Here is a 23,969-nt window from a genome sequence, read left to right on the forward strand (position 1 = left end):
AGTAAGTACGTTCTGCAAATATTCCTAAGTGTCAGTGTTTCCAAGAAAAAACGAAAACATGTGTTATGGAGACAGATATCGTTATTCCACTGTGTTAACCATGAACTCCACTTCTATGAGAACAGAAACCGCGGGGCTTAAACAACATCTGTAGAAGTGTGTTTCGATCAGATGGCTCCGGGGATGCTCTCTGTCACTCTGGGAAGACACAAGTTTGTTCCTTATGAAGCAGAGCGGCAGGGTTCGACTGACTTCCTGCCACGTGAAATTTTACCTGCTTCCTCAAAGGTGTTTCAGTTCTGATCGCCTATGGGAAGTGGAGCCAGATGATGAAATGCATTATGGTGTGGTTCCTGTATTTCATAGGTGAGTCTTCCCGGCCCCACGCGTGACTTTTGGCTGCTTCAGTGACGGGGCTGAAGACCTTTGCTTCTCCATCACTTCTCATTTTCCTTATAAAGGGGGGAAGGGGACCGTGCCTCTCATGCCCGCATTAACAAGACACATGCCTCTTAAAGCGACTTTGATGTTATATATCCGGACAATCCACAGCTTGCTAATTGTGGTTGACAGCATCCTTCTGAGAACTAAACATGGAGATTCTCCACTCCCCAGTCTGTGGATTGTTGAGTCGTCCTAAAAAAGGAAAAGGAAGGAAAATACAAACAGCTCCTTTATTGAGACAGTAGCCCAGATATACTTCTGATTTTCCCCCAATCTATTTCCCTCCAGAAATAAACAATAATTATTGTTCTGTGCCTCTGCTTTCAAAATCAGCTGGTTTAAAAATGTCTTCAGGAGATCAAATATATAAGGTAGAAAGTGAACTAAGATGATTTCTATGATTCTAGTAATTTACAATTTTTAACCTCATTTTGTTACGATGAGATTTTATAAACCGGATCTTTAAAAGGAAGTTTTGTCTATTTATTTGACCCCCCAAATGCATCTTCTTTGGCCTCACCCAGGGAAAGATGCAGGGAATGTGTGCCTCAAGGGAGCTCCAGCGGAACCTCGCACACTGGGTAGGAGACGTGAGGAAAGGGCCAAGCACTGCTTGGCTTTTAGGGATAGTAATTGTTTTAGGTCCCCATGGACCTGGTGTGGTGTTTTCACTTCTTTGTCATTTGCTGCAAAAACAATGCAGTAGGGTGAATATTATTTCACCTTAGGGGGGTAAGGCAACTTGGCCTCGGGGCTTTGCCAAAAATCAGGTGGGTTTTGCCGACTTTGGAATGCAGTGTGCGATTCTGTAGCTCCGATTTCCATCCAAGACCAATTCCATGTCCGAACTTACTCTTCGGAGAGGCTCCGTCCGATGAACTCATTTGCAGTGGATGTGAATGGCTGAATGGCCAAGAAAACTCGATGTGCTAGTTTGCTTTTTTGAGTAAACTTGATTGTTTTGTAATTATAACTGAGAAAATGAGAGCGCTTGCACCTGAAGCTGGACCATCAATGAAAAGCCTATTTATTATTATAATTTAATGGAGTGTGCTTCCAAAATGGAAATTCACTTAAGTTTACCCAATAAGTTAGGGTAACCTAGTCATCAGGTTAAGAAATACTTTGATTAAAACCACACTACAAAATGGGGAACTTCAATTGGACTGCTTTAAAGTCTCCACCTCAAAGGACGGAAACCAATGAACCCATAATGATAACTTGTAGAAGAAAAAAAGGGTTAGGATCCATACCAGGTAATGATTCAGCATTTTGGAGGCCAGTGTTGCAACCAGACTTGTGAGAAGCAGGTTAAATGGTATTTCATTGTGTAAGGAGCCACAGAATTTCCTGTGTTACGCTGTTACTGAGCTTTCTCTACTGTATCTCGATGACCTCTTCTTAATATTAGTCCCCCTCTTCACAGCAGTCGCAGGAACTCTGCGAGTTGTTGGGGACCCTAGGACAGTTGTTACCAATCTCCTCCTGCCCACTGGCCTCCAGACCGTTTCTATCCAGGCGCAGTAGCCATTGACAAGACAAAGAAGCCCCAGATCACCTTTGGAGCCACTGCTTGGCCCGGAGGCTTCTGGAGGATTTTAACACCCACCGTAAGGAAAACACTAATGGCGTTTTTGCAAGAATCACCTTCGCTCTGGGACAGTTGATCTTTGGTTATCACTATGAGTTTATTTTCTTTGTAGTTTTTTGTGATCTCTTTCGGCAAGCCACCTCGCACCCCAAACTCTCACCACGCATCGCTAGGCAACTGGCGGGTGCCAGGAGGGAAAGAGCGGGGAGCGTGAGGGCTCCTGGGCGCCAGAGATAAGGTGCCTGCTGGCAGACGCCCCAGATGCTACCCTGCAAGGGCAGACCCACACGGATCCCGTGGGGCAGATCTGGGGCCTCGCCGCGGGGCGGGGCGGAATGGACGGACTCGCCACGGCGTGCGACCAATCGACAGCACCTGGGACGATTCAAAAGACTGAGGAACCAATGGAAGCCTTGGAGGCCCGCTCAAGGGGCGGGGCGAGGAGGGGGTGGGGTGCCGGGGAAGCGCGCGCCCGGGCGGCGGGATCGCGGGACGCGAGAGCCCGAGAGCGCGGCGGGGCGGAGTCGCGCGTGTGGAACAGCCACCGGGTAGCAGCTCGGCAACTCTCCCAGAGTCGTTAGAGTCCCCGCCGGAGTCTGGCGTAGGTGAGCGCCCCCACCCCGCCCGCTCTCTGCGGTGCGGCCTCCCGGGGGGCGGGCGGGGGAGGACCGCAGCGGGGCGCGGCTTATGGGCTGGGGTCCCCGGGCGCTGGGCCTGGTGCCGCGGCCTCGCCCTCCCCTCCTCCGGGTCGGTCGGGGCCGCAGCTGGCGGGGCTTGAACTGCGCGCGGCCCAGCCCGGCCAGCTGCGGAAATGGGGCTGCCGGTTTTAAATTGGGGACGTTTCCCTCCATTTTGGACGCGCCGCGTCGCTGTAAAGTGGTGTTGGTTAGAGAGATTTGGGGATTGGTGACCCTCTCTGGACCCTTTGTCCCCGCCCTGCAGCCCCCGCCCTCCCGGGCCAGTGTCTTGCGCCTTTTTGACAGATAACTGGGTAGCTTCGTGGGTTGTGCGGGTGGGGAAGCAGGAAAGGCGCGGCAGCCTGGCGAACCGGGAAGTGGGGTTGCAAAGTTGACTAATTCGCACTGGTTGTCACTGGCCTTGAGGGTCGTGGCTGTCTCGCTTTGGTGGCTCTCCAGTACGGGCTGCGGGCTAGCTCGCTTGCATGCGTTACATTCTCTCGCCTGTTTGCGCACATCCCAAAACGGATCGTCTGGGAAGGCTGACGTGCTTCTACTAAAGCTCAATCCTGTTTCAAGGCATTTAAAAATGCTTCATAATGACCCCCGCTAGCAGTCTCAAGAGGCCCCCAGTAAGCACTTGATTGTAGAGGGCCTGTTTCCAAGCACTTCATCACCCACTTTGTTGTATGAGCTCTTGGGAAGTCAGCCTGGGATACTCAGAACGACCCCGTGGATACACTGGACAGCGCTTGGATGATCCAGGAGTTCAGTCCGGAGCCCTTGGGCTTGCTCACCTGCTACCTGAGGCGTGGCCAGAGCCGAGGTAGTCCCAGCCCTCAGGGTCCTGGCAAATGAACTCGGAGCAAATCTGTAACCACACCTGTAGCAGCGGCCGTGAAGGATGGGAAGGGCTTCGGGAGGAGCGGTGGGACCCTGAATTAGACCGAGCCCCAAACCCACTTGTTTTTCTTTCTGAGAGCCGTCTAGAGAGGAGGGAAAAGAGTGAGTAGGAGGGGAATGAGCCTTACCTTCACTTTTTACTTCTAACGGGGGAACGTCAGACCATCCTGCCCTTGCATCCTGAGCAAGGTCAGCAATTCCCGTTGGTGCAGCGATTCTGCAACAATTATCTGCGGAAACGTAGGGCAGACTTGGGCTCAGGTGTTGAAGGAGAGAGATCAACATCTGAGCTTTCTGTTTTCTTCCATAATTAGACTAATTTGGAAAAGTGAAGGAAAGATGGCCTGAGACCCTTAGTAGTACGCAGATGGGCAGAGAATAGCAGCTTTCTCTTGTGTGGCTCAAGAGTAACATTGGAGCCAGATGTGTGAGGATGCTGGCGTGTTAGCAAGGGTGCGGCGTAATGGGGAAAAGCTGGAGCCCCCCTGTTTCCATCGCTTATGGGGAAGGAGGACGTTGTTCAGTAAGCAAATTTTTTCTTTACACACTTGGCTGAAACTTCCCGAGGGAAGCCTATTCACATGTCTCTTGCCTCCAATAAGTGAGTCTGCGATGAGAGGCACTTGTGTCCTTTCTGGGTGACTTCACTCCTGCCCAAGATTATATTAGGCTGTGATTGCACAGTACTGTCCCATGTGGCAGTGGCGCTTGGATCTTGTGGGAAGTGGGGATGGACATGATGTTGCTGGTTCCATCGTTTGGAGCATTTGTGTGTAGGATAGTGGTTTTCTCAGGAGAGCTGGTTTGTTTTTTCCCTTTCAACCACCGTGTGCAACATTGCTCTCAGGTCCCAATTCTTCAATTGTTAAAAAAAAATTGAGCTTAGAGAGACCTAACAGATACCCACTAGATATCTGAATTTGTTTAGCTCATAATATTTAATTGGTTACAGAAAGACGCCAATGAATAAGTTTTTGGAAAGGTACAGAATCTGCTAGAGGGCCTTTTGAAAAATCCACAAGGCCCCTCAGACTATGTTTTAAAAGTTTATGTTTGAAACTCGAATGGCATCCTGATGCAGAAAGATGGACTTGCCTCCTTTCCACCCCGGTCGGCCACCATGGGAGAACTAGTGCCGATAACGGGGGCTTGATTTGAGGGGGTCCAGGAAGAAAGGGGGGCACAGAGGAGAGAGGAGAGCCCGTTTCCTTCCTCTTTCTTAGAACTTGGAGGCTCGAGCTACATGTTGAAACAGGCAAAGCTTGCTGTTGTCACCTTCCTTTTTTGTGTCCTTCCGCCATGTCCCAAGGTGTCCGCTGCCCTCCTCTTCCCCAGTCCCCCTCAGGCAGGTGTGACTTCATCCCCAGAGCTTCCGGGCCCCTCTGGCTGGAACTCCAACCCAAACCCATTCATCCCGCCCTCGATGCTATCTCCGTAGGTGCTGGGAAGAAAGCTGCCCCCTCCACCAGATGACTGGTTGTGTTCCCTTTCATCTGCCAGCCTTGCTGCTGTCTTTCTGAACTAATGAAGCTTATTAAGTTTTATCTCAGGTGATAACCTGAAGCAAGGTGGTGCTTACGAAAGATGTTTTTTTTAGGGGGGGGATGGGTAGTGTAACTTTCTCCTTTCCTAATTCCAGAGGTGTGACACGTTCTTAAACATTGTCATCATTGCATGACCAGCTCTCGGCAGGAGCTGGGTAGGGAATGTGTACCTTTATGCCCAGATGACATACAGGCTATTGAGGGCCAGTCTTTTCAGTGTGCCGCCTGCTTGGTGGCCTAAGCCCAACCAATCGAGGTGGGGGTGCAGGTCAGAGGCACCGCATCTGTCCCGAGGACACGGAACTGCCCTCAGTGGGGGGAGGAGCATTACTCCCTGGTACCTGGGGCACCCAGCAATCAGCTGAGGTTTGAGAAAGGGTCGCAGTCAGGCCTCTTGTCAGCAGCAATTCCCGTGGGTTGCTTGGGCTTCTCAGAATGTCATTTATACAGGGTTTGTGGGCCATGCTTTGGTTTGGTGGCAAAGAAAGTTTTAACCCGGGGGTGAAGGCCAGGTCCATGTTAGCCCAGGTGTGAGATTGGCCAAGTTCCTGGGTGTGCATTTGGGACTTGAAAGCTTTCTGAAAGAACCCCAAATCTGCTGTTCATTATAGATTTGGATTTTTTCTCTCCCTATTGGTGGGCTATAGTAATGTTAATTATACATCCTTGATTTTTCCGGACTAGTCCGTTTCATAATTTGTTAATAATTAAATATACTTTAATTTTATTTTTTCTTGTACTTTTCCCCCATTACCATTTAGTCCCCTTACACCTCTGCTCCCCCTCACCCTAACAATCTCCACACTGCTGTCCATGTCCATGGGTCCTTTTTCCTGGTCACTCAGTCCCCCACCCTATGCTAACCCCCAGCTGTCATCCTGCTCGCCATCTATGATTCTGTCTCTGTTTTGCCTGTTAGTTCACTTTGTTAGATTCCACATGAGTGAGATCATATGGAACTTGTCTTTCTCTGACTGGCTTAACTCACTCAGCATAATGTTCTCCAGGTCCATCCGTGCTGTGCTGTCGCAGAGGGTAAACTTCTGTTCTTTTTTACAACCCAGCAGTATTCTTGTGTAAATGTCCCAGGGCTGTTCCATCCTCTCACCTACTGGGGGGCACCCGGGCGCTCCCACATCTTGGAGATTGTAAATAACGCTGCAGCGAACACAGGGGTGCTGTGTTCTTCCGAATTAGTGTTTTGGGTTCCTTCGGATATATTCCCAGAAGTGGGATCTCTGGGTCAGAAGGCAGATCCATTTTTAATTTTTTGAGGTCTCTCCATACTGCTTTCCACAGTGGCTGCACCCGTCTGCATTCCCACCAATGGTGCAAAAGTGTTCCCTTTCCTCCGCACCCACACCAGCACTTGTTGGTTGATTTACTGATGATGGCCATTCTGACTGGTGCGAGATGATATTTCACTGTGGTTTGAATGTGCATCTCTCTGATGATGAGGGATGTTGGGCACCTTTTCATATGTCTGTGGGTCATCTGTGTGTCCACTTTTTGGAGAAGTGTCTAGTCAGCCCCTCTGCCCATTTTTAATTGGATTGTTTGTTTGGTGTTGAGTTTTGTAAGTGCTTTATAAACTTGGGATATTAACCCCTTATCAGATGTATCAGAGAATGTGTTCTCCCATTCTGTGGGCTTTTACTTTGTTGATGGTTCCCTTTGCTGTGCAAAAACTTGTTAGTTTGATGTAATCCCATTTATTTTTTCTTTTGTTTCCCTTGTCTGAGGAGATATATCTGATAAGATATTGCAACAGGCTATGTTTTGCTGCCTATGTTTTCTTCTACAATTTTTATGGTTTCAGGCCTAACATAGGTGGGCCTTTAATCCATAAGTCTTTAATCCATTTTGAACTTATTCTTGTGTGTGGTGTAAGAAGGTGGTCTAGTTTCATTTTTCTGCACGTATCTGTCCAATGTTCCCAACACCATTTTTTGAATAAACTATCTTTAGCCCATTGTATGTGTTTGCTTCCTCTGTCAAATATTAATTGACTATAAAGGTGTGGGTTTATTTCTGGGTTCTCTGTTCTGTCCCACTGAAAAAATTTAATTTATTTTCAAAGACTTTGTAAGGTTAGATGCAAATGTACAAATCAGAAAACGAATCTTTGGGAGATTGTTCCTTGTTGATTAGCAAGACGTGGTCACCTTAGGTGGCAGAGCTTTGCCTGGGCAGCCACTCAGTGTGTCATCATAATTACTCCTTAGTGTCACATGTGCCACAGTGACCCCGCCGTCCCGGGGGAGGGGATTCCTAACAGGACACGTCTGGCAGAAGGAACAGCCTCTGTGTTGTCCCAACTCTGCATTTCACGCCGGCTGTTTTCATGCCCTTGGACAAAACGGCATTCTGGTAAGCTTTAGTTTCTCACCTTGAGAATAAGGGCTTGCACACCGCTCCTCCACACGTCTTTTGGCTCTAAAATCCTGGCCAGTTCAAGGTATGGAGAGTCGTATTTCAGTGTCCAATCTATGTAAAAAGGCAAAAGTCAGTGGATATGGCATTGACTCTGTATTTTTTTTTCCTCTAAAACCATTCAGACTGATTTTCGAAAATGCCGAGTAGGAAGTTTGCCGATGGCGAGGTGGTAAGAGGTCGATGGCCGGGGAGTTCACTTTACTACGAAGTGGAAATCCTGAGCCACGACAGCAAATCCCAGCTTTACACCGTGAAGTACAAAGATGGAACGGAGCTCGAGTTGAAAGAGAGCGACATCAAGGTGAGTGCTCCTGTGGCGTAGCCACGCGGGCCTGTCACAAGCACGTAATGATGTGTGTGGTTTTCGAGGCAGAGCGGTTAGTTCAGGCGCCGTGTGGAGGCACAGGGTCACGCTCCTGCTTTGGGTCCGAGAGTGTTTCTGGCTCCTGGAATGTGTGAGTGAGACACAGTGCCCTGTTCCTGAGACGTTCCCAGGTGACTGGAGAAGAAGTACTGACATCGGTCACGTTCCTGGCTTAATTCGCTGTGTGACAGAAGTTTGTCGTGGGTTAGGGAGGCTTTTAGAAGTGGTGACACCAGGGCTGAGTGCTGAAACCCAGTAGGAAAAACTCGGGTGATGGAAGGCGGCTTCCGCAGAGGGCAGCATACGGAAGGCTTGGCGCTGGGGGAGCACAGCCAGCCAAGGGCTAGAGGGGTGTGGGGGGCGAGGGCCAGTGGGGGGCGGGGTCAAACCTGGAGAGTTTGGGCCTCGCCCCGGATTCAATCAGGAGAATGACATTAATTAGATTTGAGTCTGGTGAGGGCTGGGCTTTCAAATATCCGACCCATAGTGTACAAGTACTTACGCAAAAAATACCATAAAAATGACAGATGAAAAAGATGTACACAGTCCTAACTTTTTATTATGGATTCAACAGACATAAAATTACTTTGTCAAAATGCTGCAGCCCTTTCTACACAGCTGTTTGTAATTCCGTTCTCTGTTGCAGATTAGCAACAGCTGGTCTTTGAACCCGTAGCCTTCGGACCCCCGCAGGGGAGTGTGCTGACCAGGGCCGGCAGAGGTGGAATGCAGGGGCAGTCAGTCAGTGTTCTGGGCCTTATGGGCCCTCCTGTTCCTGCAGAGCGAGAGCAGCCCCAGGCAGCCTGGGTGGGGTGAGGGCAAGGCCGATCTGATGCACCTTTATTTGTGGACACTGAGATTCGAATTTCAGATGATGCTCACGTGTCACAAAGTCTCGTTCTCCTGTTGGTCTTGTTTGCAAGCAGTTAAAAAATGCAAGGCCATGCAGCCTCACTGAGTAATCCAAGCTGTACTCGTGTCCAGGACCTGCCGGTGTGTTTTGTTCGGAGTGAAACTGCAGGGCTCATTTTGTTATTAGCGTTTCTGTGCAGATTTCTTTTGTCCCATCATCTCAGCTTTAATCAGTGGTAATGGTAACTCATCTTGTGAAAATGTACAGCTAGTTGGTTTAGGCGCATTCATTTCGTGGCAGTGCCGTCGAAGAAGAACTAGGAGTAGGAGGGCTGCGTGTGTCTCCCCACGGAGGGCCCCTGTTGCAGCGGCCTTGCTCGCTGGCCTCAGTGGCGCCGACCCTCAGGTCCCAGGGTTTCCCGGGCTGATGGTAGAGTTAATAGTACCAGTGATGTTTGCTGCCCTCTTGTGATGCGGCTCTGTCTGTGTGTGTTAGGACTTGTGCTAAAACCCTGCCTTCTGCTCCTCTCTAGCCTCTAACTTCCTTCAGGCAAAGGAAAAGTGGCTCAACTTCCAGTTCTCCCTCCAGACGTCGAGGGAATCCATCAAGGTCACGGTCACGGTCACGGTCCCGATCCCCCGGCCGCCGTTCTCCCAGCCGCCGCTCCCCCGGCCGCCGTTCCCCGGGCCGATCCCCTGGCCGACCACCTAAAAGTTCCCACCAGCCTGCCCCTGCCTCGCACCATGCCGACATTAAGGAAATCAGGAAGGAAGTGTTGGAAGTGAAATTGACTCCACTGGTCTTGGTACGTGCCTGTGTCTTGGGGAGATCTTACCCTTGCACAGTGCTCGGTCTGCCCAACACACAGTCTTCCCCTTCAGGAACACATTTACTCATACTATGTGCAGTTAGAAGAATTAAAATGCCAGTCGAAATATCAAATCTAAGGTAATGACTTTCATAAAAAGATTTCATAAAAAATGAATGTTTGCAAGAATAGAAGGTGTAATGCTAGAGATGAAATGCCAATTAAAAACAATATAAATGCCAATGAGAAACAAATTACAAGAACACTATTTAATGTGTTTTTAAAAGTAATTTTTAATATGAAATAGACGTAGATTGTAGTTTGAACTGAGTAAGCTTTTATAATATGTAAAAGTTCATGCACAAAATAAACATCTTCTGGCCCCTTCGCATTGAAATACTTACATGATCCCTTTTTCTATTCAAAGATGATGATAATTTTAATGGAATTACTTTAAAAGTTCAAGCGTGGAACTGTTAGGGTGAGTGGGGCCTGTAGAACCTTGCACAAAGCACTTGGGACAGTAGACCAAAACAAGTTATTTTTAAGTAAAAAGAACTGAATAAAGGTCATTTTTTTATTCACTTATTGTTTACTTTTTCTGGATAAAATGCTCATAGATTTCTAAAATTACCTTTAAAAACTGGATTACGGCCCTGAGTGGGTGAGTCAGTTGGTTGGAGTGTCGTCCTGTACTCCAGAAGATTTTGGGTTCGATTCCCAGTCAGGGCGCGTACGGGAGGCAGCTGACCGATGTTTCTCACATTGATGTTCCCCCACCCCCGCTCTTCCTCTCTTTAAAACCAATAAACACGTATCCTTGGGTGAGAATAAAAAAAACTGGGTCATGTACATACTTGTAGTTAGATTTAAAATTTTTTAAATATTGGTAATAACCTGTATTATATTTTTCTACATCATTTTTGTTGTATTATTTGGATATACAGATATACATACACACACAGTTGTCAAATACAGCTTCCTTATTGATAGGCATTTAGCTTTTTCTTTAGAAATTTTAACTATTATAAACAAATATTTTTATACAACATCTGATATTTCTTTAGGATGAATTCTCACAAGTGGAGCTGCCAGGTCAGATGGATAGAGCAGTTTGATGTGAGAGAGAAACATAGATTGGTCGTCTCCCACACGCACTCCGATGGGATGGAACTCACAACCTTTTGGTGTACGGGATGACGTGCCAACCAGCGGAACCACCCAGCCAGGAATAGACTTGGGTGTTTCCTTTGTTTTCCTCCTCTTGGTTCATTAGCATTATAATTTGTTATAATTTGTCAGTGACATTTGAAGGAGCAAAGTGATAGATTACAGCTGTGCTTTGCCTGAAAAGACTGCAAGCCGAGGCACTTTCCCTGTTCACTCTCATAAGAAAATCCATCTACTGCTTAAAGAGAATGCACATTCAAGAAAGGAGACTGAGTCAGGAAATTTAAGGTTAAATAAAAACCAGGCAGCATGAAATTGAAAAAGTTATCAGTGTGTGAGTCACTAGTAATACTGTTTAGTATCCATTATTTCTTAAGTTCCCGTTATGAGCTATCTTGGGGCAGTGAATGTCTTTTCATCTTTTGTTTTTTTAACCAGTTAATGAACTAATTGACCGCTTTTTACTTCTCTAACTCACAGAGCAAATACTGTTAGAATAGCTGTCATTGAATAAGGAAATTTTAACATTCAGTATTATTATGTTTATTTATTTATTTTTAAAGATTTTATTTATTTTTAGAGAGGGGAAGGGATGGAGAAAGAGGGAGAGAAGCATCAGTGTGTGGTTGCCTCTTGCGTGCCTCCTACTGGGGACCTGGCCTGCAACCCAGGCATGTGCTTTGACTGGGAATTGAACTGGCAACCCTTTGGTTAGTAGGCTGGCACTCAATCCACTGAGCCACACCAGCCAGGGCTCAGTGTAATTATGTTTAAAAGATGAAAGAACTTGAGTCTACACTATAAAACCCAATTTTTTGTAGATAGGGAAATTTTAGTTAATTTTATACATTTTTATTTTTAACAAAAGTATCCTGAATTCTTCAGAATTGAAGCTGTGAAAATCTTTGACTTTATTGCTTGATAGCACAATAGTAAAGATTTACCATCAGGTTCCTTTTTAGTAAGTTACAATTCATATGGTTAAAATGCTTTATATTCTTCAATTTAGAAACCATTTGGAAACAGCATCAGCAGGTACAACGGGGAACCTGAGCGCACAGAGAGGAACGACATGCCTCCCAAAACCCCTCAGGTATGACGGCGTTCATTTTCATCTCGGGGTGTTGTTTTCTTCTAAAGACTTCATTCATTTATTTTTAGTGAGGAAAACGGCGGGGGCGGGGGGGGGTGAGAAAGAAAGGGAGGGAAACATCAGTGTGTGGTTGCCTCTCATGAGCCCCCTACTGGGGACCTGGCCACAACCCAGGCATGTGCCCTGACTGGGAATCGAACCAGTGACCCTTTGGTTTGCAGGCTGGTGCTCAGTCCATTTAGCCACACCAGCCAGGGCTCGGGGTCATTGTTTTGTTTGGTAAAGTGACTTTCTGTAAGGAAGCACAATGAAAACCAAAGTACTTCTTATAATCAATTCCAAAAATTTGTTCTTTATTTAAGACTGTAACTTAAATTTATTCTTAGCATATGGCTATATTAAGATGCTGAATTAGTTCATGTAAGCATTAATGATAATTACTGATTACAGATGTTTAACAGTTTTTATTTTTTAACTAGGAAAAGTTCCATTTGTCAGAAGAAAGTAGCTACATATCTACACAGTATAGTCTTCGTCCAAGAGGAGAAGAGAACAAGTTAAAAGAAATAGAATTTCAGGAAGAAAAAGTTGTTACAAAAGGACCTACATCACTGAGAACCTTTGAAGTGCCAGCTGTGCAAACGAAGGACTTGGATTTTGGAGGAGTCCCCGGTAGGTGTCAGAACCGGGCTCAGGGTGGGGGGAGCCCAGGGTGGGGGGGCGGGAGTCACTGTGAAGTGAATGGGAAGGGCCTTCTCTGCAGGGCTCCGGTTGGACCGTCAGGCGAGGCGGGCAGGTGGCGAGCCAGCGGGAGCCTGGGGAAGAGCCCGGGGAAGAGCCCTCCAGCTGGGAAGGGCAGCTGGGGTGGGAGCGTCTTTGAGGGTGATAAATTGAGTAGAAAGGTGCCAGAGTGGCTGTAAATAAAACTTCCAGCAGTCGATTGCTAGATTTAGATCAACAAGGTGACGGGAGGAAGGTCGAAGTGAATGATCAGGGACAGGGAAGTCGGCCAGTCCTCGGACCTGCGGTGACAGGCCTGGCTGCGGCAGGGGCCGCGAGAGGATGCCGCAGACGTGAAACGGGGTCCTGGCGGCTGCCCTGCCGGCCAGACGGGTTGGCGATGAGTCGGAGATCTGATGTGTTCAGAGGCTTGGAGTTATTAAGTGGGCGGTGCTGGTGGAATTTTATGAGCTAGTAAAGGAAAACACTTCTTGGCCACATGGTTCAGGATCTGGCGGGGCTTAATTGCTCTGGTTTTGTAAGCTGTTGGCTAGCCGGTCTGTTAAAGATGGCATCCGGCATCACCGAAAGCCTGCGCACCCTAAGTGGCTGGCGCTTCAGCGTGTTTGCTGCACAGTGGCTGGGGTGTAAATGCTCTAGAGCCCGGACGCCGGAAGTTCAGCACCACACAGCTGTGGCTGCGCTATAGTGGCCACGCTGCTTGCCCACTGGACACGACAGGCAGAGATGAGGACTTTCTGATGGGACACCAGAAACTGGTTTCCAACAGCCAGCCAGGCTTGAGTTCTGACCTTAAAAAACCCAAGTGATTCTTTGGGGGAGGGGGAGGGGAAACACTGGATTGAAAGCTGAGCCTTGAACGTTCACTAATTGTCTGCAGGTGTGTTTCTTATCGTGCTCGGCCTGCCCGCCTTCCTCTTCCTGTTGCTGCTGATGTGCAAACAGAAGGAGCCCAGCCTTCTGAATTTCCCGCCTCCTTTGCCAGCTCTGAATGATTTATGGGAAACCAGAGTGTTTGGGGTCTACCTCCTGTGGTTTTTTGTTCAGGCTCTGTTCTACTTACTGCCAATCGGGAGGGTAAGTTTTTGTGGTTGGGGGCGGGGTGCAGAGTGAAAACTCGCTACGTTTATGTAGGAGAAGTTCACAGGTTGAAGGTTGAAAGCTGTCTGTGGTCATAACTGCCCAAACTTAGATTGTTAAGCCTTTACTCTTGAATCCGATAACACTTGCTTATTAAGTGGCACTTCAGAAATCTGAGTGAGGTCTCTTGTGTAACTTTCCAAACCAAATAGAAAAGAATAAACTATTGTGCAAAACAGCCTAATGGTAGAGGTTGCTGGGAAAAAATGTCCCCTCTAGTATGTGTCATTTCAGATGCAGAATTTAAAATGATCAGTTGGTATGCTACTGAACTCAATGGATTTAGTTCGCATCTTTTAATATAGTTTTAAAAATAAGGTGAGTTTCTAATTTTCAGAAATTTGTTGTCAGGAACATTTTCTGTTCTTTCAGACTCATGAAATGTCTAAAATTTGTCCTCATTGCTAAGGTAGTTTTTTTCTCCTTTTGGTAGAATACTTGGATTATTTAAAGGAACATGAGATTCCTTGAGCAATAAATAATTCATTTGGAGATCTTATTCTAGGGCTTTGCAAGTTTACCAACTGCCTGTAAACCAAAGGATCAGGTTTACTAGGAGCAGCGAATGTCCGTGACAGGGGCTAGAGCTACAGACTGGAAATACTCTGAAATCTCGCCATCACATTATTGGCTGAGTGAGGATTTTTGTGCTGTGGACAGTCAGGCATTCTTATGGTCAGCCTCTGTTGTAAAAATCACCAGTTCAGATTAATTTAGGTAAGGCTAGTTAATCTCAAACTAGATACTATTCATTTGAAAAGCAGGTTTGATAGTTAAATGTGTGTGTCTGTGGATATATATATATAGAGAGAGAGAGGGGGGGGGAGACAGACACAAACTGAAACCCAGCACAATATTATGTGAGACCTTTAATAAATTAGGGTCATTTCAAATTAGCATGTGGGGTTTTGTTAATCCCGTGATCTCAGAAGGCATTGAACTTCTCCTGGGTTCCCTTTCATAGCTAATGAAAGGGTCAAGTAGTTTAGCCCAAGAAAGATGATGCCGTATTAGTAGTTGGCAGATCAAAATGACTTTCAATGTTCTGAGTAGTGGTTTTGGGTAGTGAAATGTGACTGCCATTGACCGGAGGACTTGGACTTTCACTCACCCCGTCCGAGGGGTGTTTCTCGAGCGCCTGCTGTGGGTGCCGCCAGTGTCCTGCGTGGAGGCGAGTGGTCCCACCCAGGAAGTGCTCAGTCTCCTATTGGAGGGGAAGGGTCACATGACAGGACTAAGTGGGTGGGCACGTATGTGCAGATGGCCGAGCGGGTCAGCACACGAGTGCATGTGCTGCAGCAGCAGGTACACGGGCCTGAGTAGAGGGTGAGTGGGTGGAGCCCAGTTGAAAAAGACCTCACCATAAAATCACATTGTTTACGAATTAAAAAGAGAAAAAAAAAAAGGACCTCACCAGGGCACGACAGTGCAGCTGGAGTCATTAAAGCTTTTTGACTAGAGATTAGGAAACGTAGGGGTCATAGAGCTCTTAGCCACGTGGGGCGGTTGGGGGTGGCCGCTGGGACACCTCGCACACTGAGGAGGGTTGCTGGGGTTGTCTTCCAGACTGTCCCCAAAGGCGGGCTCTCTTGGTCAGAGGGTTTGCCAAGGCAGGTTGGGGGGATTGGGACCACGGTAAGAGCATAATCACTAAAATACAATTTAAAAAAAAAGAAGCTTTTTACTAAGTTTCCCTACTAAAAGGTAGCCTTCCCTCTTGGGCACGTGCAGATTTGTAGTGTTAGGAGACATATGTAGGATGGTGTTATGCCTTTAACGTTTTTAATGAAATTTTTTTTCTTTTAAGGTTGTAGAAGGAACACCGCTGGCTGACGGAAGAAGACTCAAGTATAGATTAAATGGTGATTTTTTTCTAAAGACTCAAACTGATGACTAGATAGCTCAGAACTTTTGAGTGTTGTGCTCTGTGAACTGTCCGAGCTGGCTGGGCCCGAGCGGTGGACAGAGAGTTGTCCCCGGTGTCCGAGGGCACGCAGATAGGATGCTTTGTACCCGCAGCCACCCGGTAAAATACGTGGGAAGCTGTCTCAGCGGTGCGGCGTCTCTGTTGAAGACGACCCCCAGAGGTCTTGTTTGTTCGTGTATCTGCGCGTACTCGGCCTAAATAACCAAACCGAGACCTCAGAGCCCGACGCTGCCTTACATTGTAGTGGGGCGAATCTCACGCGGCCCCTGCGCTCACCTGAGTTTTTGCCTTTCCTTAAGGGTTCTATGCTTTCCTCCTGACGTCTGCGGCGGTCGGGGCCGCGCTGTCGTGGGGCGTGGACCTGCACTACGTGTACCAGCACTTCCTCCAGTTAGCGCTGGCGGCACTCGTGTTCTCCGTGGCCCTGAGCGTGTACCTGTACGTGCGGGCGCGGCGCGCGCCCCCGGGCCAGCTGTCGCCAGCCAGCTCAGGTGAGTGCACGTGCAGGCAGCCTGCATGGCCACCCACAGGCTTGCAGACGTGGAATCTCTTTGAGCTTCAGTTTATGAGATGAAGAGACAAGGACAAATACAGAGATGAAAACACTTAAAGAAAAATAAAGTTAAAGGAAGAAACTTTATTTCCTCATACTCAATTGGTTTCTCTTCCCTTTTTTAGTTGCTTGTTGACCGTAAGGCATTCCAGTACCTCATGTACAGTAACATTTTAGTGAGGTTGATGGCGTCATAGTTCATTACACGTATTATTTTTTTCCCCAAGTAGTAAATATCCTTTAAAAAAGAGATTTCAAATTGGTTGATTCTGACCTAAAGTCTTTAAACAAAAAAAAATACGTTGCTTATTTTAAAAAGCTGTGAGTCTACTTTTACAAAACCCCCTGTAGTTTCCCTGTCAGGGCACCTGGCCCCAGGGACCCCCGAGCCGAGGGGCAGCTTCCGGAGGCTTCCAGCCAGGTGGGCAGCACAGCCACTGTCTGTCCCCGGGGGCTCCTCCTGTGTGCCAGGCCTCTGCACTGAATTGTGACTTGAAAGCCTCTTACTGGGACTGGAATAGAGCTTTTCTAAAAAGCTCTGTTTGAATAAGAACTTTTGCCTTCTCAGGAAATGTCATCTATGATTTCTTCATTGGCCGTGAACTAAATCCTCGGATTGGTACTTTCGACCTCAAATACTTTTGTGAATTGCGTCCTGGACTGATGGGATGGGTATGTCTTTTCTTTTTAAATAAAATTTCAGTGCAGTACTGCAAATTAGTCTTGGACTTAGAATTGTAGAAAATTTCAAAGTAAGCTGTGGGGGATATATTTTTAGGAATAATTACAGCTTTCCCTAAATCTGTCTACTTAAAATATTTTCTTAGTATAAACATAGTCAAGAGGGTTAAGATGCCCTGTTAGAGGTTATTAAAGCTTAAAATAGTTTATTTTTATAGTCAGTGCTTAGGCAGGAAAATGATAGTCTATGCATTCATGTAACGAAAAACATTTTCTTCCCTTTAAAAACAACGTATTTTAGACATATAGGAGAGTCACAAAAGTAGAGTGTTCTCTTACGTTGTCACTCCATATCCCCAGTGGTAATGGGTGAGTAGCGGGGTAACGTCTGCCATAGCCATGGTCTAGTGACCAAAGACAGTGTGGTGACACTGTTTACAGCCTTTTAACTAAACCCACAGGCCTTGAGTTGTACTGGTTTTCCCGCCGATGACCTCGTGCTGTTCCAGCGCCCTCTGCAGGCCCCACAGTGCATTTCGCAGCTTATCTTGCTTTGGTGTCCTTTACACAGTTACTTGGCTTTCCCTTGTGTCTCCTGATTCTGACCCTTGGAAAGGACACTAATTTGGGTTGGTCCAGTGTTTTCTCACGATTTTGGCAGGGGTACTGTGTTCTCCTGAGTGTGTCCTGTCGGGGCTCCTGACGCCGTGTGTCTCTTCAGTGATGGCAGTTGCTCCGTCAGGTGGCGCCTGCAGGGGCCTCTGGGCTGCGAAGGCGCGGTCTTTCCATCTGTGGGAGCTGAGGGCCTCTGCGGAGGTGCTCCGGACTATTCTCGCCCCTTGTACTTCAGGTGGTTATTAACTTGGCAATGCTTCTGGCTGAGATGAAGTCACAGAATCGTGCTACCCCGTCCTTGGCAATGATTTTGGTGAACAGTTTCCAGTTCTTATACGTGGTGGATGCACTCTGGAACGAGGTAATTCGTTTTAAAAGCAGAGGCCTTGGGGTTGGAGGACTTCGAGTGTGGGCCAGTGACCTGACGTCTCGGGGCCTCGGCCTCTCTGTGCAGCGAGGAGGACGCCCTGCCCACGGGGCTTGAAAGCCCTGGGTCGGTGTCACTGCCCTGAAGCTCTGAGCTGGCCCCCGTGGGCACAGCAGAAGGCACCAGGCTCGGTGGTGATCTGGCTGCTTGGCCATGCTGACCAAATCCGTGAGAGCAGGTCCATTCTTCTGTCAACTCAGCGTGGGAAGTGGGGCGGGCAGTGGGCCCTATCGCCAGGTGGCTTATTTCCTCACGTGGACAAGCTGCCTGAAAAGCAAGATGGGATTAGAAATTATGCTGGTGCATGTGCACTTGACGCAGGCAGCTGGCGATCTCCTTCTTCTGCCAGCAGACACTGAACATGTCCTCCACGGTGGGCGGGCAGTGTGCCGAGTGCTGGGACGGCAAAGGTGGGGCAGCGTGGTGTCCTGGTCCAGTGGGGGAGAGCGACGCGGTCCCAGTGCCGCCCCACACTTGCTGCAGCCGCTCGGGGGTGGCAGTGTGAGAAGTGCCAAGTGTGAAGGGAGGGGCGGGGCTGGCAGCCAGGGGAGGCTGAGGCGCGCACTACAGGTGTCCCAACCGTCCAGGACCTCGGAGTGGGGGTGCAGAGTGACAGCAGGTGGAGCCTGTGGGACCACCTGGTGTGAGACACTCGCTGGGGAACCAGAGCCCCCTGTTCACTTCCAGAACAGTTTCGGCTGAGGCCCTCCCACAGCCCTTACACATCTGACTACAAACGAGTACGTTATTTGAATACTTTAAAAAGGAACTTTTCTCCCCCTACCTTTTAAAAACTTTCTGTCCCCTCTCTGCCCTCCTAGGAAGCGGTGTTGACGACCATGGACATCACCCACGAGGGGTTCGGGTTCATGCTGGCGTTTGGGGACTTGGTGTGGGTCCCTTTCATCTACAGCTTGCAGGCCTTTTATTTAGTCAGCCATCCGCACGAGGTGTCCTGGCTGGCAGCTTCGTTCATGGTCGCTCTGAAAGGTGAGTGTCACCTTCACACTGGGTGCTGAGCGTTGGACACCAGCTCTGTGTGCTCTCCTCTCTGTATTGGGAACACCCCTTTTTAGGTGGCCATAGTGAGCTCCACTTTAAGGAATTTTGATGGAGGAATGATAAGATCCTTGCGTCTTGCCAAGAAAATGGATGCTTCATACTTAGGTTCTTCAGTAGTTCTCTAAAGAGAGAATGATTTGTTTTTACTTTCTTAACATTTAACAAGATCTTGCAGTTACACTTGGTGTTCACTGTTAGTTCGGGTGTGCAGCACAGCGGTTAGACATTCACGTAGCCCGCGCAGCAGGCCCCTCTCAGTCGGCCCCCACCCGGCCCCACGCGTCATCGTGACAGTGACTGCGGACTCTGCTCCCTCCTCTGCTGCACTGTGCATCCCCGGGACCGGTTTGCAGTCTTCATCCCCTCACTCAGCGCCCCTGACCGCCCTCCGATGTGGCAGTCATTTGTTCTAAAGAGACAGTTCTGAACAAAGCAATTTGCTTTTAAACTTAAAATTCATTCAGATGTAATTGTTTAGGAACCATGCTTTTTCTGGTAGGCCCCTGAAGAAGTAGGAAGACTAGTCCTGCCTTCCTAGGACTTATATTCTGACGGGAGGACTAGACTCTCAGACACTCACGTGAGGCCTACGGAGGAGACTAGAAGAGGGACTGATAGACCAGAGGTGATGGGAGCTGTGGCGTGCAGGCACTGCAGTGGGTGACAGTGGGGCGGGAGGCGGCCGAGTCAGGCAGCGAGGCCAGTGCGCGGTGGCGCGTGGGAGACGTGCTGGGGAAGAGCGAGCAGCGCGGCTTGGGGAGCTGCGGCCCACCGTGGGCGAGCGACGTGGGTTAGCTTCAGGGGGGCTTTCCTGTCACTGCCCCGCTCACTGAACTCCTCCCCCAGAGTGAGGGGAGGTCTGCACTGGCCTTCAGGTGCGGCTGGGTCAGCCACACGCACTAGGGTCTGTGGGAGAAGAAGAAACTGCGGTTTGGCTTAGCCAAGCCAACTGTGCCTGTGGGCGTGTAAGACAGGGCATTACAGATCAGCAGATAATGAGGAGTAACTGTTGGCTACTTTGTTGAGGACTGACAGTATCATAGTTAACAGTCAGTGGTGTGTCAGGGCCCGTTAACTGGGACAGGTTGAAATTTGAAATGAAGCTACCAGCTTGTAGGGCTGCAGTGGGATTTGACACTTACGTGCTTGGTGGTACCGTCTTAACAAGTGTTGTTCCTCCTGTGGCCAGTAGGTGTCACCGCTGGCAGGGCCTGTGTTCTTCAGTGTGCTCAGTCCCAGTGTTGGTCATTGTAACGTGGGCTGTGTCACATTCTGTTCTGGGAGGTCACTATTATAGGTTAGTTTTGCCTGAAAGGTGCTGTACCTTTGACAATGTCCTCAGAGCTCAGAAATAACTTCTAAGAGAAGTTACAGATGCCTTGAAATACTAGGTTGTATCTAAATCGCTAACATGAAATTTTTAAAAACTTACAGTTTGTGGCTATGTAATCTTCCGATGTGCAAACGCTCAGAAAAATGCATTCCGGAAAAACCCCACTGATCCAAGGCTCGCGCGTAAGTATTGGTTTAATATTTGTATTATTTGTGTTGCAAAGGGGGAGGGAGGAAGAGAGGGAAAGAAGCATCAATGTGTACTTGCCTCTTGTGTACCTGCAACCGGGGACCTGGCCGGCAGCCCACGCGTGTGCCCTCACTGGGAATTGAACTGGCAACCCTTTGGTTCATAGGGTGGTGCTCATACTACTGAGCCACACCAGCCAGGGCTGAATAAAGATTTTATGCCTCTACTTGTCTGCATATCACTGCAAACATATTTCTGTTTTTATACAGACTTAAAAACCATTCATACTTCCACGGGAAAAAACCTCCTGGTGTCTGGCTGGTGGGGCCTGGTCCGCCACCCCAATTACCTGGGTGACCTCATCATGGCTCTGGCGTGGTCCCTCCCGTGTGGTAAGCCTTCGGGCCGTGCTAGCCTCACTCTCCCCAGCTGCCTGCCCGTGGTCAGGTGGCCCCGGCAGACGCTCCTCCCAATGGCGGACACACAGCACCTCGTGCATCTGGCTTCTGTGGGGAGTCAGCGGCCCCCAGAGCCTGCCATTTCATCCAGATTTCTGAAAGCAGAATTTTCCGTTTGAAACTGCCTTGTGTGTTCTGCTCAGCAGAGTGTGTGGAATCAGTGGGGCCTTTTCCTCCAGGCCCAGTGGGCCTCCATGTTGAGACACCTGGGCTCCCCGAGGGGCGGGGGGGCGGCTGTTTGGTAGCAGCCCCTCGGCCGCCCTCCCACCCCCACCTTGCTGCTCCCTGAGCGCCGGGTGGGGACAGGTGTTCGTTCGCAGGACAATGAGCTGTTAGAATGGATTCATCATACTTTTCACTCAATATTACCTCTGCCATGCACCGGTGGGATTTCCTGGACTGGCTGAGTTTTCCCCATTATGGAAGAAAATAAAGGCACCTAAGGGTTCTTTTAGAGGGTTTGGGGGAAAGCAGGAGCAACTGCACATTGTGTAGGAGTGGAAATTGAAATACCTAATCCTGTTCCCACTGTTCCCACAGGCTTTAACCACATTCTGCCGTATTTCTACGTGATTTACTTCACCCTGCTGCTTGTGCACCGGGAGATGCGGGACGAGCGCCATTGCAGGAAGAAGTACGGCGTGGCCTGGGACCGCTACTGCCAGCGCGTGCCCTACCGCATCCTCCCCTACGTCTACTGACCCTCCGCCACCTGTGCCCAGAGAAGCGCAAAGCCGGACTCCCCCGCACTGCCCTGCGTGTCTCCAAGTTTCACTGTGTGTGAGAGTCAGGACTGCAGTGCCCCAGGCTTGTCCCTTCGCCGTGTTTATTTTGATTAAATCCGAATAATTAACAACAGGTAAAATCACAGAGGTGTTTGACTTTGCTGGTGTTCTAATAGGAAATTTTCAGTCCTGAAAAGTCTGATCAAGGCCCTGAGAAAAATACTTCTGATGTTTATGAGTTTTGATTTTTGTTTTGTCTGTTGGTTCTTCTTAAGTGAAAACACTGTTCCAGTTAAAGTGCATTATGGCAGTAAGAGGATGTTCATGTTTCCTTGAAATTGATGTGTTAACTAGTCATGTGACTGGCGAGCAGAATCCAGACTCGCGTCAACCGCGAGCTCGGACACGGCGGCGCTGTTGCAGGGGGACCGTCAGCAGTAGTCCCCTTAAACCTGAGCTTCTGAGACTGTGTGGAAATGTAAGTGTGTATAGCTTTTATGTAATATATGGTGACTTCAGTGTTTCCTGTACAGTATTTTGAATGTGAAATAATTGCCAGGATGGAATATCTAACAAAAACATTTGCAGTATTTTAAATTAAATTTTGTAAAGTACTTCATGTGAATTAGAATTTTTGAAACAATTAGAATTCATTTACTATTATATAAAAGATGCTATTAAGATATAGGAAGGATATTTTTCTTAATCCAAAATTTGCAAATTTGGCTTTTTTCTACCTCAATCGCAGGTGTTTGTTTGCCTTTATAAACTGTTGCAGATAGAAAAAAAGATATATTTTTGCAGTAACATCCCTATTTAAACATTTTTACTCAGATTGGTGGTTGAAAATTTGCCATTTTGGGCTAATATTTTTATATATTTTTGACTTTTTTAATTAAACTGTTTTTGCTACTGTCGCGCTCATGCAGTTTATACTGTGTTTCTATTTACAAAATTCTGTGAAGGAGTGTGTTTATCTAAAATCAGTTTAAGGGAATAGTTTAAAATCCTCTCTCTAAAGCCTATGTAGTTGAATAGCTGTGCATAAGGTAGCGTTGGCTGTTAAGTTCTAGTTAAGCTGATGTAGTCTCATCATTCATTACTCGACATGGAAAGCAAGTCCACTGGCCTTCAGTACTCACATTTCAGTTGTCACTGTCTTACGTGTACGGGGATCCGATCAACAGTGTGCATTTAACTATGCGGGTTCTGCACGAGCCCTCTGCGTCCGCGGCGCCCTCCGCGCTGCTGTCTGCAGTGTGTGACTCAGCCCCTGTCGCTGTGGCCCTGAGGTGGCTGCGCCTTGTAGTCTGTGACACTGTCGGGGGAGCCTGTGTCCCCGCAGCATGCCATGGCCTAGGCCCACCGTGGACGCTGTGGGGAGGAGATGGACACTGCATTCTTCCCTCAGCGGTGAGCAAGGAGGCTGTCGGCAGCTACAATTTGTTTTTTATCTTTGGCAGGTTTTATAATGAAGTTTTAAGTTGGAAATGTTGGGAATAAAAACTTGTCCTCTGATCACTGTGGAGCCTCGTGTTTCCTTTGTGTGTGACTCTGGGCCCGTCCCAGAGCGCCCGCCCTGCCCTGCCCTCCCAGACCACAGGGGGTCCAGAAGACCAGCGGGACCCCTGCCCCCGTGGCCTTTAGTTCTGTGTGAAAGGCTGTGTGTTGGTAGGTTCCATAAACCATGGACAGTTCCTCAAACTATTTCAGCAAATGAATTGGAGCAAATAAGATCTCCCACCTTCTGTCTTTTGTTAACTCTACTTTATCATTTTCTTACTAATTCTTAAATGACAGGGACTAAGTCCTTAAAATGCTTTTCCGTAACATTGTGTGCACTCAACTGTTACTTTCAGGCAGTACGATTTCCTAGACAGAACAGTAAGCAGATGTTACTGTCCATGGCTGTTACGGAGTCTAGTTCCAGGTTTGGGGGCACCAGCCTCCACGTGTGTAAAACGTGGCAGGTGTAACATCGGACGGAGGTGGTCTGAGGGTTAGGTAGGCGTTCTCGTGAGTGCTCAGTGGGGGGAGAAGGCAGAACGAGGCTGTTCTGTGAGGGAAGGCCACCCTTGGCCGGGGGTCTGCGGCCAGGCCCCAGGACTGCGAAGTGCTTCCCAGAGCCACCCTCCGTGCATATGTGCGCGCGCGTGTGTGTGTTACTGTCTGCAGCTGTAGAAACCACTTCTCGCGACCAAAAATTCCCAGAAACAAGCCCTGGTACCTGCCGGC

At 48.4% G+C, this 23,969-nt stretch overlaps 1 protein-coding gene across 3 annotated transcripts; it reads left to right on the top strand.

Annotated features, from left to right (window-relative positions):
• The first annotated feature begins 282 nt into the window (after window positions 1-282).
• On the top strand, window positions 283-23,250 carry LBR (lamin B receptor). Of its 3 annotated transcripts, none has more exons than XM_037069398.1 (14): window positions 283-366; window positions 7,718-7,896; window positions 9,345-9,617; window positions 11,800-11,883; window positions 12,363-12,555; window positions 13,505-13,701; window positions 15,572-15,626; window positions 15,991-16,182; window positions 16,813-16,916; window positions 17,776-17,901; window positions 18,789-18,957; window positions 20,464-20,544; window positions 20,821-20,943; window positions 21,550-23,250. In XM_037069398.1, exons 2-14 carry the CDS (start codon window positions 7,732-7,734, stop codon window positions 21,708-21,710), a joined length of 1,923 nt encoding a protein of 640 aa, XP_036925293.1. In that variant the 5' UTR covers window positions 283-366; window positions 7,718-7,731; the 3' UTR covers window positions 21,711-23,250. The 3 variants fall into 3 exon arrangements, with proteins under 3 accessions (XP_036925293.1, XP_036925292.1, XP_036925294.1); XM_037069397.1 differs by lacking the exon at window positions 283-366 and adding an exon at window positions 2,522-2,640; XM_037069399.1 differs by lacking the exons at window positions 283-366; window positions 9,345-9,617 and adding an exon at window positions 2,522-2,640.
• The last annotated feature ends 719 nt before the right edge of the window (window positions 23,251-23,969 follow it).

This window comes from Sturnira hondurensis, unplaced genomic scaffold, assembly GCF_014824575.4.
Source record: "Sturnira hondurensis isolate 20B ecotype Veracruz unplaced genomic scaffold, ASM1482457v3 Scaffold0018525, whole genome shotgun sequence".
Lineage (NCBI taxonomy): Eukaryota > Metazoa > Chordata > Mammalia > Chiroptera > Phyllostomidae > Sturnira > Sturnira hondurensis.